Source organism: Paroedura picta, chromosome 1, assembly GCF_049243985.1.
Source record: "Paroedura picta isolate Pp20150507F chromosome 1, Ppicta_v3.0, whole genome shotgun sequence".
Classification (NCBI taxonomy): Eukaryota; Metazoa; Chordata; class Lepidosauria; order Squamata; family Gekkonidae; genus Paroedura; species Paroedura picta.
In genome coordinates, this window is record NC_135369.1 from 13101859 (window position 1) to 13115125 (window position 13267).

The 13267-nt window shown below is 53.4% G+C and overlaps 1 protein-coding gene across 2 annotated transcripts; it reads right to left on the reverse strand.

Annotated features, from left to right (window-relative positions):
* Positions 1-2999: 2999 nt before the first annotated feature.
* On the reverse strand, positions 3000-7305 carry DPM3 (dolichyl-phosphate mannosyltransferase subunit 3, regulatory). 2 transcript variants are annotated; one of them, XM_077322232.1, is made up of 2 exons: positions 7158-7305; positions 3000-3610 (listed from the first exon to the last, which is right to left on the reverse strand). In XM_077322232.1, the coding sequence occupies exon 2, from the start codon at positions 3598-3600 to the stop codon at positions 3319-3321; it is 282 nt and encodes a 93-aa protein (XP_077178347.1). In that variant the 5' UTR covers positions 3601-3610; positions 7158-7305; the 3' UTR covers positions 3000-3318. The 2 variants fall into 2 exon arrangements, with proteins under 2 accessions (XP_077178347.1, XP_077178338.1); XM_077322223.1 differs by having other exon boundaries at positions 7132-7238.
* Between the last annotated feature and the right edge of the window lie 5962 nt (positions 7306-13267).

Genomic DNA, 13267 nt, shown 5'->3' on the forward strand with positions numbered 1-13267 from the left:
TCTCACCCGGAGAAAGGTCTTCCACATGCCCCTACTGCCAGATATTTTAACTGGAGATGCTGCCAGGGATCGAACCAGGGAGGGGCCTTCTGCATGCCAAACAGGAGCTGTCCCACTGAGCCACGCCCCCACCCCCACGACTTTCAGGATCGGAAAGTAGGCAGAACGGTTTCCGGCCGAGACTCTCCTCCCAAACTAAGCACCGCTGGCTAAATTAGGGTGACTATGTTTGGAAAGGCAATAAAGAGGACGTCCTTCCGGACTGGGTGTCTTCAAACAAGCAATCATTATGACAAGGCAGGTTTTAAACGCTGCTGCTATTTAAGGGGGGATGCTTGCCACTAAGAATTGGTCCTTATATGCCGCTTTTCTCTACCCAAAGCAGCTTCCTACCGAGGCCTTCCCCTCATAAGAACACCAGAAGATCCCTGCTGGGTCAGACCAGTGAGGGTCCCTCCAGTCCAGCCTCCTGCCTCACCAAGGGGCCAGCCAGTCCCTCTGCAGGGCCAGCCACAGGGCAGGGAGGCCGAGGCCTTCCCCTCATAAGGACACAGGAGAGCCCTGCTGGGTCAGACCAGGGAGGGTCCCTCCAGTCCAGCCTCCTGCCTCACACAGGGGCCAGCCAGTCCCTCTGCAGGGCTAGCAACAGGGCAGGGAGGCCGAGGCCTTCCCCTCATAAGGACACAGGAGAGCCCTGCTGGGTCAGACCAGGGAGGGTCCCTCCAGTCCAGCCTCCTGCCTTACACAGGGGCCAGCCAGTCCCTCTGCAGGGCCAGCAACAGGGCAGGGAGGCCGAGGCCTTCCCCTCATAAGGACACAGGAGAGCCCTGCTGGGTCAGACCAGGGAGGGTCCCTCCAGCCCAGCCTCCTGCCTCACCCAGGGGCCAGCCAGTCCCTCTGCAGGGCCAGCAACAGGGCAGGGAGGCCGAGGCCTTCCCCTCATAAGGACACAGGAGAGCCCTGCTGGGTCAGACCAGGGGTTCATCCAGCCCAGCCTCCTGCCTCACACAGGGGCCAGCCAGTCCCTCTGCAGGGCCAGCAACAGGGCAGGGAGGCCGAGGCCTTCCCCTCATAAGGACACAGGAGAGCCCTGCTGGGTCAGACCAGGGAGGGTCCCTCCAGTCCAGCCTCCTGCCTCACACAGGGGCCAGCCAGTCCCTCTGCAGGGCCAGCAACAGGGCAGGGAGGCCGAGGCCTTCCCCTCATAAGAACACAGGAGAGCCCTGCTGGGTCAGACCAGGGAGGGTCCCTCCAGCCCAGCCTCCTGCCTCACCCAGGGGCCAGCCAGTCCCTCTGCAGGGCCAGCAACAGGGCAGGGAGGCCGAGGCCTTCCCCTCATAAGGACACAGGAGAGCCCTGCTGGGTCAGACCAGGGGTTCATCCAGCCCAGCCTCCTGCCTCACACAGGGGCCAGCCAGTCCCTCTGCAGGGCCAGCAACAGGGCAGGGAGGCCGAGGCCTTCCCCTCATAAGGACACAGGAGAGCCCTGCTGGGTCAGACCAGGGAGGGTCCCTCCAGTCCAGCCTCCTGCCTCACACAGGGGCCAGCCAGTCCCTCTGCAGGGCCAGCAACAGGGCAGGGAGGCCGAGGCCTTCCCCTCATAAGAACACAGGGGAGCCCAGCTGGGTCAGACCAGGGGTTCATCCAGCCCAGCCTCCTGCCTCACCCAGGGGCCAGCCAGTCCCTCTGCAGGGCCAGCAACAGGGCAGGGAGGCCGAGGCCTTCCCCTCATAAGGACACAGGAGAGCCCTGCTGGGTCAGACCAGGGGTTCATCCAGCCCAGCCTCCTGCCTCACCCAGGGGCCAGCCAGTCCCTCTGCAGGGCCAGCAACAGGGCAGGGAGGCCGAGGCCTTCCCCTCCTAAGGACACAGGAGAGCCCTGCTGGGTCAGACCAGGGAGGGTCCCTCCAGTCCAGCCTCCTGCCTCACCCAGAGGCCAGTCAGTCCCTCTGCATGGCCAGCAACAGGGCAGGGAGGCCGAGGCCTTCCCCTCATAAGGACACAGGAGAGCCCTGCTGGGTCAGACCAGGGAGGGTCCCTCCAGTCCAGCCTCCTGCCTCACACAGGGGCCAGCCAGTCCCTCTGCAGGGCCAGCCACAGAGCAGGGAGGCCGAGGCCTTCCCCTCATGAGGACACAGGAGAGCCCTGCTGGGTCAGACCAGGGAGGGACCCTCCAGTCCAGCCTCCTGCCTCACACAGGGGCCAGCCAGTCCCTCTGCAGGGCCAGCCACAGGGCAGGGAGGCCGAGGCCTTCCCCTCCTAAGGACACAGGAGAGCCCTGCTGGGTCAGACCAGGGAGGGTCCCTCCAGTCCAGCCTCCTGCCTCACCCAGGGGCCAGCCAGTCCCTCTGCAGGGCCAGCAACAGGGCAGGGAGGCCGAGGCCTTCCCCTCATAAGGACACAGGAGAGCTTGCTGGGTCAGGCCAGGGAGGGACCCTCCAGTCCAGCCTCCTGCCTCACACAGGGGCCAGCCAGTCCCTCTGCAGGGCCAGCAACAGGGCAGGGAGGCCGAGGCCTTCCCCTCATAAGGACACAGGAGAGCCCTGCTGGGTCAGACCAGGGAGGGTCCCTCCAGTCCAGCCTCCTGCCTCACCCAGGGGCCAGCCAGTCCCTCTGCAGGGCCAGCAACAGGGCAGGGAGGCCGAGGCCTTCCCCTCATAAGGACACAGGAGAGCCTGCTGGGTCAGGCCAGGGAGGGACCCTCCAGTCCAGCCTCCTGCCTCACACAGGGGCCAGCCAGTCCCTCTGCAGGGCCAGCAACAGGGCAGGGAGGCCGAGGCCTCCCCCTCATGAGGACACAGAAGAGCCCTGCTGGCTCAGACCAGTGAGGGTACATCTAGTTGCCTCCTGGCTCTAGGATCCAGAGGTTTAGTGCCTCTGAAAACTTGGAGGTTGCGTTCAGTCACCATGGCTAATAGCCACAGATACCCTCCACAAATCGATCTAATCTCCGTTTAAAGCTGTTTATTTTCTGGGACTGAATCTGACATCTTAACCACTTTCAGTATAAAAGAACATTTATTTTTGTCGTTCTTGAACCTGCTGCCCATCAGCTTCATGGGATGAACCACCCCATCTATTCAGTCCCCACGGGGCGGCCGTCATCTGCCCCTACAACCAAGCAACTGCTCCAAATCCATTTTATCGTAAGAACAAGACAGGACTACACCGCAGGGCTTGTGCGGTCAAGCTTGGAGCTCCGAAAATGCTATAGAAATATTAAGTGGTATTGTTAAGATACAAATACTCCTTCAGCCAATGACAGAGTTCAGCCAATTTTGATTGCCAGTCCAGGGCACCAATCCTAGGCAGTCAGGTTCAGAACTTCATACCACGCCGGGCGAGGTCATCCCGGGCCTCCCGGATCTGGGCCTGCAGCTCCCGCGCAGCCGCCTCGCAGTCATTGAAAGTCGCCAAGCGATACCCGACGACACCTAGGGAGTAGCAGCCAAACGTCACCAGCAGGTAGGTGGGCAGCGGCCACAGGACTTGGTGCAAGGGTGGGGACAGCAGATTGAGTCCCAAGAGGTTCAGGGTAAGGGTTGCCCAGGTGCCACCCAGAAGAGCCAGTGCGAAGAGCCACTGCAGTAGCTTCGTCATGATGTTGGATCTGCAGAAGAAGGGGGAAGTCAGAGTTTCCGGGTACTGTTGGTTGGCACAAAGTGGCATTTGTCAATACGTGTGAATGCAAGAGTGACCCATCCTGTTCAACACTCTGCGTCACACAGTGGCCAAAACCCAGGGGCCATCAGGAGGTCCACCTGTGAGCCCAGAATGCCATAAGCCCTCCCAACGTTACCCCCCAAAAACTAAATATACAGGGCGTCCCTCCCCCAGACATAGCATAAGGGAAGCCGTGTTGGATCAGGCCAGTGGCCCATCCAACATTCTGTCACACAGTCGCCGAAACCCAGATGTCATCAGGAGGTCCACCAGAGGGTCCATAACTGCAGAAGCTGTTCCACTGTGGCCCTCCCACCAAGCGTGAAGAATACAGGGCATCACGAGTGAACCCAGACATTGTGGTTAAGAGCCAGTGATAGACCTCTGCTCCATACATTTCTCCAGTCCCCTCTTGAAGCTGTCTGCTTGTAGCCACCACCACCTCCTGTGGAAGGGAATTCCACTTTGAATGAAGAAGTACTTCCTTTTATCTCAGCCTACTCCTCATTAATTTCCTTGAGTTCTGACAGTGTGAGAAAGGAAGAATAATACTTCTTTCTCCCCCTCCGCTATCCCAGGGGTAATTTTCTATGTCTCTATCATGTCGCCCATCAATCCTTGTTTCTCCAAGAGTCCCTTAGTTTATTACTCAGCAAATTTGGAGACCCTTTCCAGATGCAGAACACGCAATGCAACTTACAGAAGGAAACATAAGCAGCAAGGATAATTAATAGCAGAACAAACATTTGTAAACTCTGCAAGCAGCACTCAAGATTTCTTTAAAGGCCTTTTCAATAAATGCGTTTTCCGAAAGCCTAGGCTGATGGCCTCAATCACAGCTCATAGGGATTTCCATAATATGGAAGAAGCAGCTGAGACAGCCACCCTAGGGGTCTCCTCCATTCATGCTTCTAGATAAGTTCCCCTCCTCCATGCCTCCTTTGACCATCTTAGAACCTAGTCCTGGCCCCGACCTGGTGGAATGAACTCTCAGGTGAGTTTTAACGGAACACCTGTAACCCACCACGAGCCTGCTTGGGAGTGGTGGGTAACAAATTAAATACTACTACTACTACTACTACTACTACTACTACTACTACTACTACTACTACTACTACTACTACTACTACTACTACTAGTAGTAGTAGTAGTAGTAGTAGTAGTAGTAGTAAGGATAGAAACAATCCAGCAGTCTCCAAGTCAAAATCAGCATTCGGAATTGGGCCTAGAAACAACTGTTGGCATTCTATATGTTTGTCATGGCAGAATCCTGTCAAGAGGCCAAGATCCAGCAAGCAAAACCTGCTCAAGATTCCCAGTCCCAAAGAAGTTAAGCTGGTCTCAATCCTGGCCTGGTGGAACATTATAAGGGGGGGATCAGGGCCCTGTGGGACCCAGGACAGTTCTGCAGGCCCTGCAAAACACAACCGCTCCACCAGGCCTACAGCTGAGGCCAGAAAGAATTCTGAAATTCTAGCCTCCTTGCCCAAAACTTCAGTTGAATCATTTTGATTGCGAAATTTATGTTTGTTACTATCACCTTTTAGAATGATCTGATTTTAAACTAGAATGGAAATTAATTTAGCTTTAATATTAATCATTATTATAACCTACCCTTCCCCCAAAGGCTCAGGGTAAGTAGCAAGAATCACTTAACAATCAAATAATAAAATTATTATTTTACTGTTACATGATTGTTGATATATATATATATTGTTATTTTATTGTTATATGATTGCTGTGATCCATTCTGTACCTTTAGGGAAGGATAGGTTGTTGTTGTTATTATTTCTGTGCTCATTGGAGTTTCCAAGCAGTCTTCATTGGCAGTCCCCGGGAACAATCGGATACAGTAGTCTAGCATCCATGTTACCAAGGATCCCAGCACAGCTGGCATTGCCCCTTTCAATTTTTAGGACTCAGCCTTCCATCCTTCCGAGGTCGGTAAAATGAGTACCCAGCTTGCTGGGGGGTAAACGGTAATGACTGGGGAAGGCACTGGCAAACCACCCCGTATTGAGTCTGCCATGAAAACACTGGAGGGCGTCACCCCAAGGGTCAGACAGGACTTGGTGCTTGCACAGGGGATACCTTTACCAGTTTAGGAAGACGTTTCCCTCCACTGTTACTGTTTTCCTCCATTTCAATAGTTCTGGATTTTGTTATGAAGCATCCTTTTTAATTGAAGTGGCATTTCTTGCCTGACAACAACTGCCTGGACCTATTGATATTGACTGATACAAAACCTAAGATACAAATATTTTTCAATAAATAAATCAAGTTAGTGATGGAAGGAGAGCCCAACTGAGTTTGGGTCAAAAATGTTAAAACGCTTGTGACTTTATAGCTTTGAATACAACATGGGTGGTGGTGGTGGTGAGAGGGAGTTGAAGGCCTATCTCCCACAAGTCACATTTGTGCAATACCCCCCCTGCCCATTACAAACTGCTTCCCCCCCCTTCAAAGCAAACCATCCCAGACATTCTGTGTCTTCCTTCCACTAAGACTAGCAGCTCCAACATTCCTCTGCCTTTAATTTCTCCTTGCCTTGCTACTCTTTTCAAGGAGGCAAGTGCCATCCAATGGTCATTAGCATCCCCTTCCCCTCTAGATCCAGTCTGGCCTCCCTCAAATCACCATCTGTTTGCTAAAGAAAGTGCAAGACTCCAGTAGTGGCTTAAAAACAACAAATTCAATGGCAGGGGAGAATCCTCCTAAGTCACTCCTCACTTTGTACCACCAATTTTGTTAGTCTTGAAGGTGCTGCTGGACTATAGCTCTTTCCCACTGCTAAAATGGCTACTCAGACAGACTAACATGGCTACTCAGCAGCAGAGCTTGGCATGCAGAAGGCCGCAGGTTCATTCCAGTTAAAAGATCAGGCACAAAGTGATGGGAAAGGCCTCTTCCTTAGACCCTGGAGCAGGGGTAGTCAAACTGCGGCTCTCCAGATGTCCATGGACTACAATTCCCAGGAGCCCCCTGCCAGCATTCGCTGGCAGGGGGCTCCTGTGAATTGTAGTCCATGGACATCTGGAGGGCCGCAGTTTGACTACCCCTGCCCTGGAGAACCGCTGCCAGTCTGAATAGACAATACCCCCTTTGATGGACCAAGGCAGCGTCAGGCAGTTTCACATGAGATCTATTTGCTAAAAGGCAACAGAGACTTTTTGTGACACGAGCAGTGAGAAATCCACTCCTAGAAATTCAACCGGCAAAGCTTTCCTTTGTTGAGCTTCCACGCGCAGCTGGCATCTCTGGGCTCCGCCTGCAACTCATCTAAACATTGCAAGCTGGGGGTGCGTAGGATCCGCCCACTAATGCCACGCCGCCCTCTGCCTCCATTTTTCATGCACTTGCAAAAGCCTGCCTGCATGCATGCTTTCCTTCCATGCACCCTTTCGCTTGCAACGCCCGGGCATCGCCCTCCCAGCCCCCTCCGGTCGCCTCTCCATGCCCATTGCCCACCTATGAAGTTCCTTCCCGGGTCTCACCGATTCTCTAGCGCTCCTGCACTTTTGAGTCGCGCGCGATGACGTCACCTCCCTCCTTCCAATCGCCGCCTCTTCCGAGTCAAAGCGGCATGCCGCGCAGGATCTTGGGAGTTGTAGTTCTCGCGTGGTCACTGAGCGTTTGGCTTCCTTGGCCTCCGTAGCAGCGATTCGTTGTCCTTCAGTCTCCCCGTGCCAACTTGCTGGGGTTAAATGGGAACACGTTTCTATGCTGCAACGTGGATGAAGTTAAAAAACAAAACAGGAGTGCCTCTGAGAATGTGCAGAGAGCATCGCACGCCAATTATAATAATTCTATAATGCAAAATAATAATTAAAAAAATAACTCTGGGGCCACCTTCTGGAAACTAGCGCTGCCTATCTTCAGGTGGGGCCTGAAGTTCTGGAATCAGAAGAAAACTCCAAACTCATAAGGTTGCCACCTTTGGGTTGAGAAATACCAGGACATTTGGGGTGGGGGTGGAGCATGGGATTTGGAGAGGGAAGGGACCTCAGCAAGGTATAATGCAATAGGGTTCCCACAAAAATCAGTCTTTTTTCTCCAGAAATATGTATTTTGGTCACCTGGAGATCAATTGTAATAGCAGGGGATCTCAAGGCATCACCTGGAAATTGGCAAGCTTTGTAAAGGCAAATAAAGCCCCCCTCCCCCCAGCATGTTTATGAGTCAGAACTCACCTCAATTAGACTTGCGCCTGCCTGTCTGCACATGCAGCTGCAGAAGGTTCACATCTGACTCACTTTTGCTGGAAGAAATGTTGTTAATCTACAAGGTGCCGTCGGACTCCTGTTCTATTTCTGCACCGGGCCACAGTCACGAGGAGCGTCTGCACATCTGGAGTGAGAGAAGCTGATTCCCAGGTTTGGTCTCTGCAAGTCCCCAGGGTGTTTATGAAGCTCTTGAACACCCAGCTCAGATGATGGGATGAAACTTTGAAGCTGCCCCTTCCCCCCTTTTTTTCAGGGGAAAGTATCGATGGAGTTGCCAACCCCCAGGCGGCGGCTGGAAATTTAAGATTACAGCTGATCTCCAGGCAATTTAGTTCATCTGGAGGAAATGGCTGCTTTAGAGCAGGGGTAGTCAACCTGTGGTCCTCCAGATGTTCACGGACTACAATTCCCATGAGCCCCTGCCAGCTGGCAGGGGCTCATGGGAATTGTAGTCCATGAACATCTGGAGGGCCACAGGTTGACTACCCCTGCTTTAGAGGACAGACTAGATGGATTGCTGTTTGATCCAGCAGGGCTCTTCTTGCGAGGGGAAGGCCTTGGCCTCTCTGTCCTGTTGCTGGCCCTGCAGAGGGACTGGCTGGCCCCTGGGTGAGGCAGGAGGCTGGACTGGAGGGACCCTCCCTGGTCTGACCCAGCAGGGCTCTCCTGTGTCCTTATGAGGGGAAGGCCTCGGCCTCCCTGCCCTGTTGCTGGCCCTGCAGAGGGACTGGCTGGCCCCTGGGTGAGGCAGGAGGCTGGACTGGAGGGACCCTCCCTGGTCTGACCCAGCAGGGCTCTCCTGTGTCCTTATGAGGGGAAGTCCTCGGCCTCCCTGCCCTGTTGCTGGCCCTGCAGAGGGACTGGCTGGCCCCCGTGTGAGGCAGGAGGCTGGGCTAAATAGACCACTGGTCTTCTGATGTCCTTATGCCATTTCATGGATTCTACTGGATAAAATATTCCCTCCCTCCGCTTCCTCTGCATTGTGTCTATTTTTATGCTTATATTGATTAATGGTATTTATGTTCATCTCCTTCTGGAATTCAGGGTGACACAAATCAGGTTCCCCAGAGCTTCCTCCTCCAGGTTCCGGCCAGACTGGCTCCTACCTGTAGGTGCGGTTGGTGCCTCCTGATCATACCTGCGGCTGGCACTGGGTGCTGCTGGGGAGCCAACAGATGCAGCTCATTTCCCTTGGGTGCACTGGGCAGGGCAGTGAGTGTGATGTGTGCCCAGTTTCTCTTCAAGGCCAAGTAATTTTGCCAACCTCCAGGAGGACCCTGGAGTTACACCTACTCTCCAGGGCAGAGTCTGCACTTACTTTCTTTATTCCGTTGTCAATCCTGTTGAATTCAGATCGCTTTGAACTCGGGTCTTCCTCTCCCCCCTCCTCTCTATTGAAACAGGAAAGTCTTCTGCACGTGATTAGGGAGGCTCAGAAGGTGGGGGGGGGGAGGCAAGCCTCTTTCTTTCTTTTCTTGAAGGGGGGGGGGAGAAGCCAAGCAGGGAGCCTCTTTCTTTTCTTGGAGGGGAAGGGGAGAGGATCGAAAAAGGCAGAGGAGGGAGGAAAAATCCAGGACCGACAGAAGTTGAGAGAAATCAGGGGCTTCTCCTTTAAGGCAAGTTTGTCACATGACCAACTGTGGCCAATCATGGGTCCTCTACCACGAAGGAGAGCCCAGATTCAAAACAGCCTTTAAATATTGAGCATTAAAAGTTCTCTAAGATATCGCACAATAAAGGTAGGCTCACTCCGGATCAATCCTTCTTGCCGCAGAAGGAAAATTTAAATTGCCCCAAATCCAAACGGAAATCGCATTCTGCATAGAGGGCAGGGGCTGAATCGATCTGGGGTTGGAATAAAAACTCTGTGCAGTTTACACCCAGGACTCGGGGATCTGTTCCTTTGCCGAAAACTGCAGCTTTGGAGGATTGACTGTACGGCCTTATAATTTAGCCTTGCCAGCTCTGGATTGGTAAATACCTGGAGACTTTGGGGGTGGAGCCAGTAGGGGGTGGGATTTGGAGTGGGGAGGGACCATAGTGCAGTGGGACACTATGGAGTCCACCCTCCAAAGCAGCCATTTTCTCCAGGGGAACTCATCTCTGTCATAGAATCATAGCGTCATAGAGTTGGAAGGGCCTATACAGAGTCCATCTAGTCCAACCCCCTGCTTTAGGCAGTATCAGCCTAAAATATGACCACCTGGAGGCGAACTATCATTCCAGTGCACTGGCTCCCATCCTATGGGATCCTTCCCTGGATCATAGAGAGGGCTGTGTGCAGCCTAGAAAAGCACCACTGATGTAAGACAGTTCACTTTTTGGAGAATTCTTGTAAGTCAATTTGTTATTTATTCCCTAGAGGAACTAGACAATATTATGACTTCTGTTAGGTCCCCTGTAGAAGCCACCTTGCGAAACGGGGGACTTCCGGATCCTCGCTTGGAACTCACCTGTTGAACTGTCGCCTGAATTATCTTTTATATCACACTTGTTGAATGGTTGTATCGTTACACACAAATTCACAATATGATGTGGTTATTATGATTATCTTGATGACACTTTATAAATGACTATTTTGCCCTTTGGGAAGCATTATTTATTACTGTTTCAGAGTCACAAGTATACAGCTCTCTCTTCTCCTGGTATTTTCCATTTACGGTGTACCCTATTTTTTGCTTGTTGTCTTCCCATCCAGTGACTGCCATCCTTTGATATACCAGCAGAGAGCCCACCCTTCACAGCTCCCATTTTCTACAGGGGAACCAGCTTCTGTCCTCTGCTGTTCAGTTTTAACAGGTAGCGAGCGACCTCCAGGTCTTCCCTGGAGGGTGGCAACTTGGCCTTTTAGACCCCACGGAGAGGCCCTCCTTTCCCCAACGCTGACCTGTTCCAGGCTTAACCCTCGACGCAGAAATTGGTTGTCTGAGTTAGGAGTCCGAGGAGTCCGCCTGGGTCTTGGCTGAATTGCCAGCTGCCTGGCACTGGTTTTTGCCCGTTTCCCATCAGTGCGTCTCCACCTTCTTTTGTGAAGCTTGGCCGCAAACTGGCCGCGGGCGATGGGAACTGGCCGCTCCGTGGTTCCCACTGCTGTGCCAGCCAGCCGGAGAGATACAGAGCGGGCTGTCTGCCAGGGGGGGCCCAAGATGCCCTCTTGGGACAAAGCAGCGGGCAGTTTGCAGTTCAGGACCCCCGTTGGGTATCGTGTGGTCCACCCCAAGGGGTGCAGCGTCGAGCAGGGGTGTGCGTCAGTTTTCAGGATTCCCACCCGGGTCCCCTGAAAGGTGTCTTTCTGGAAATGGGCTGCAGAGGAACTCCTGTGTTTGTCGTTCTTCGGAAGAGTGAGGTGGCTGAAGCAGGAAGCATCTGCTTCCCTCCGTATCCGCCGGAGCCGAGATTGCAGTGGGAGCTGCTGGGATCTAGCAAGGTCCCTGCGGGGGCAGAGAAGTGGAAACGCACCCGCCCTTTGGATGGAGCAATTTCAAATCTGCCTTCCATACCCCATGGAAACCCTGGGGGATCTGTCGGTCAGCCCTCTGACTGCTTCACATCTGTGAGGATGCCCCTCCCATCAATGGGAGGGGGCACAGGGGTAGGGTAGCCAGATCTAGGTGGGGAAATGCTGGGTGATTTGGGAGTGGAGCCTGAGGAGGGCAGGGAAGAAGCAGCAGCGTTGATTTTTATACCCTGTTTTTCACCGGCCAAAGTAATCTTAAAGCGGCTGACCATCGCCTTCCCTTCCTCTCCGCATCCGGTGAGGGAGATGGGGCTGAGGGAGCTCTGAGAGAACTGTGAGGACCACTCAAAACAAGACTGTGACTAGCTCAAGGTCACCCAGCGGGCTGCATGTGGAAGAGCGGGGAATCCAACCCAGCTTGTCAGATTAGAATCTGCTGCTCTTTAACAACAACAGGGTAGTCAACCTGTGGTCCTCCAGATGTCCATGGACTACAATTCCCATGAGTGTTTGCTGGTAGGGGCTCATGGGAATTGTAGTCCATGGACATCTGGAGGACCACAGGTTGACTACCCCTGCTTAGAGTCCACCCTCCAAAGCAGCTATTTTCTCCAGGGGAAGTGATCGCTGGTGCCCGGAGATAAGTTTAGGGTTGCCAGTCTCCGGGTTGTGTGATTACTGTCCAGGCAACAGAGATCAGAGAGCCAGTTTGGTGTAGTGGTTAAGAGCGGCGGCTTCTAATGAGGCAAGCCAGGTTTGAGTCCCTGCTCCTCCACATGCAGCCAGCTGGGTGACCTTGGCCTAGTCACAGTCTTGTTTGAGCGGTTCTCAGAGAGCAGTTCTCTCACTCAGCCCCGTCCACCTCACAGGGTCCTTGTTGTGGGGAGCAGGAGGGAAGGCAATTGTAAGCTGCTTTGAGACTCCAAATAGAGAAAAGTGGCGTATAAGAACCAACTCTTTTCTTCTTCTCCTGAACAAAATGGCTGCTTTGGATGCTTTATGGTATTATGGCCTCTCCCATCCAGGGTCGCTAGCTCTGGGTTGGGAAATACCTGGAGACATTGGGAGTGGGTAGGATTTGGGGTGGGGTGGGGTATAATGCTATGGAGACACCCTCCAAAGCAGCCATGTTCTCCAGGTTCCCCTGGAGGTTGGCGTCCCAACTCCCCTCCTCAAACCCCACCCTCCCCAGACTCAGCTCTCCAAATCTCCAGGAATTTCCCCAACCTGGTGCTGGCGACCCTGGATAAACTGGGATTTAAGGGGATCTCCAGGCCCCACCTTGAGGCTGCCACCCCTTATGGCTCCCCCTTTAGTGAACGAATTCACACATTTACTTGAGAAATTGGAACTTGATTCTACTTCTGGCAGAACTTATTACAGTCTTTGCTATTTTTTTAAACACAGAGGGTTCTGAATGCTCTTCACATTTATAGGACCGGTGGAAGGACAATCGATAAACGTCACAAAAACCAGGCAAAAACTTTTCCTGTTGGATTTCTGCCTGCTGCTGAGCTACAGAAAAACTGTCAGGAAGACGGGTGCAAGAGATGGCTATCCTTCTGGTAACCTGATTCCTGTGGGCTCAGCATGCAGTGTGTGTGTGTGTGTGTGTGTGGGGGGGATCCCAGCAGCATCTCCAAGGGAACAAGGTCTTAGGTTAATAAAACAGCTTCTAATCTGTTGAGCCAGGTTTGATTTCCTGCTCACACATGCTGCCAGCTGGTTGACTTCGGGCTAGTCACAGTTCTCTTGGAGCTGTTCTGACCGAGCAGGAATATCAGGACTCTCTCAGCCTCACCCACCTCACAGGGTGTCTGTTAGAATCATAGAATCATAGAGTTGGAAGGGGCAATACAGGCCATCTAGCCCAACCCCTGTTCAGTGCAGACTCAGCCATGCTGTGGGGAGAGGAAAGGGAAGG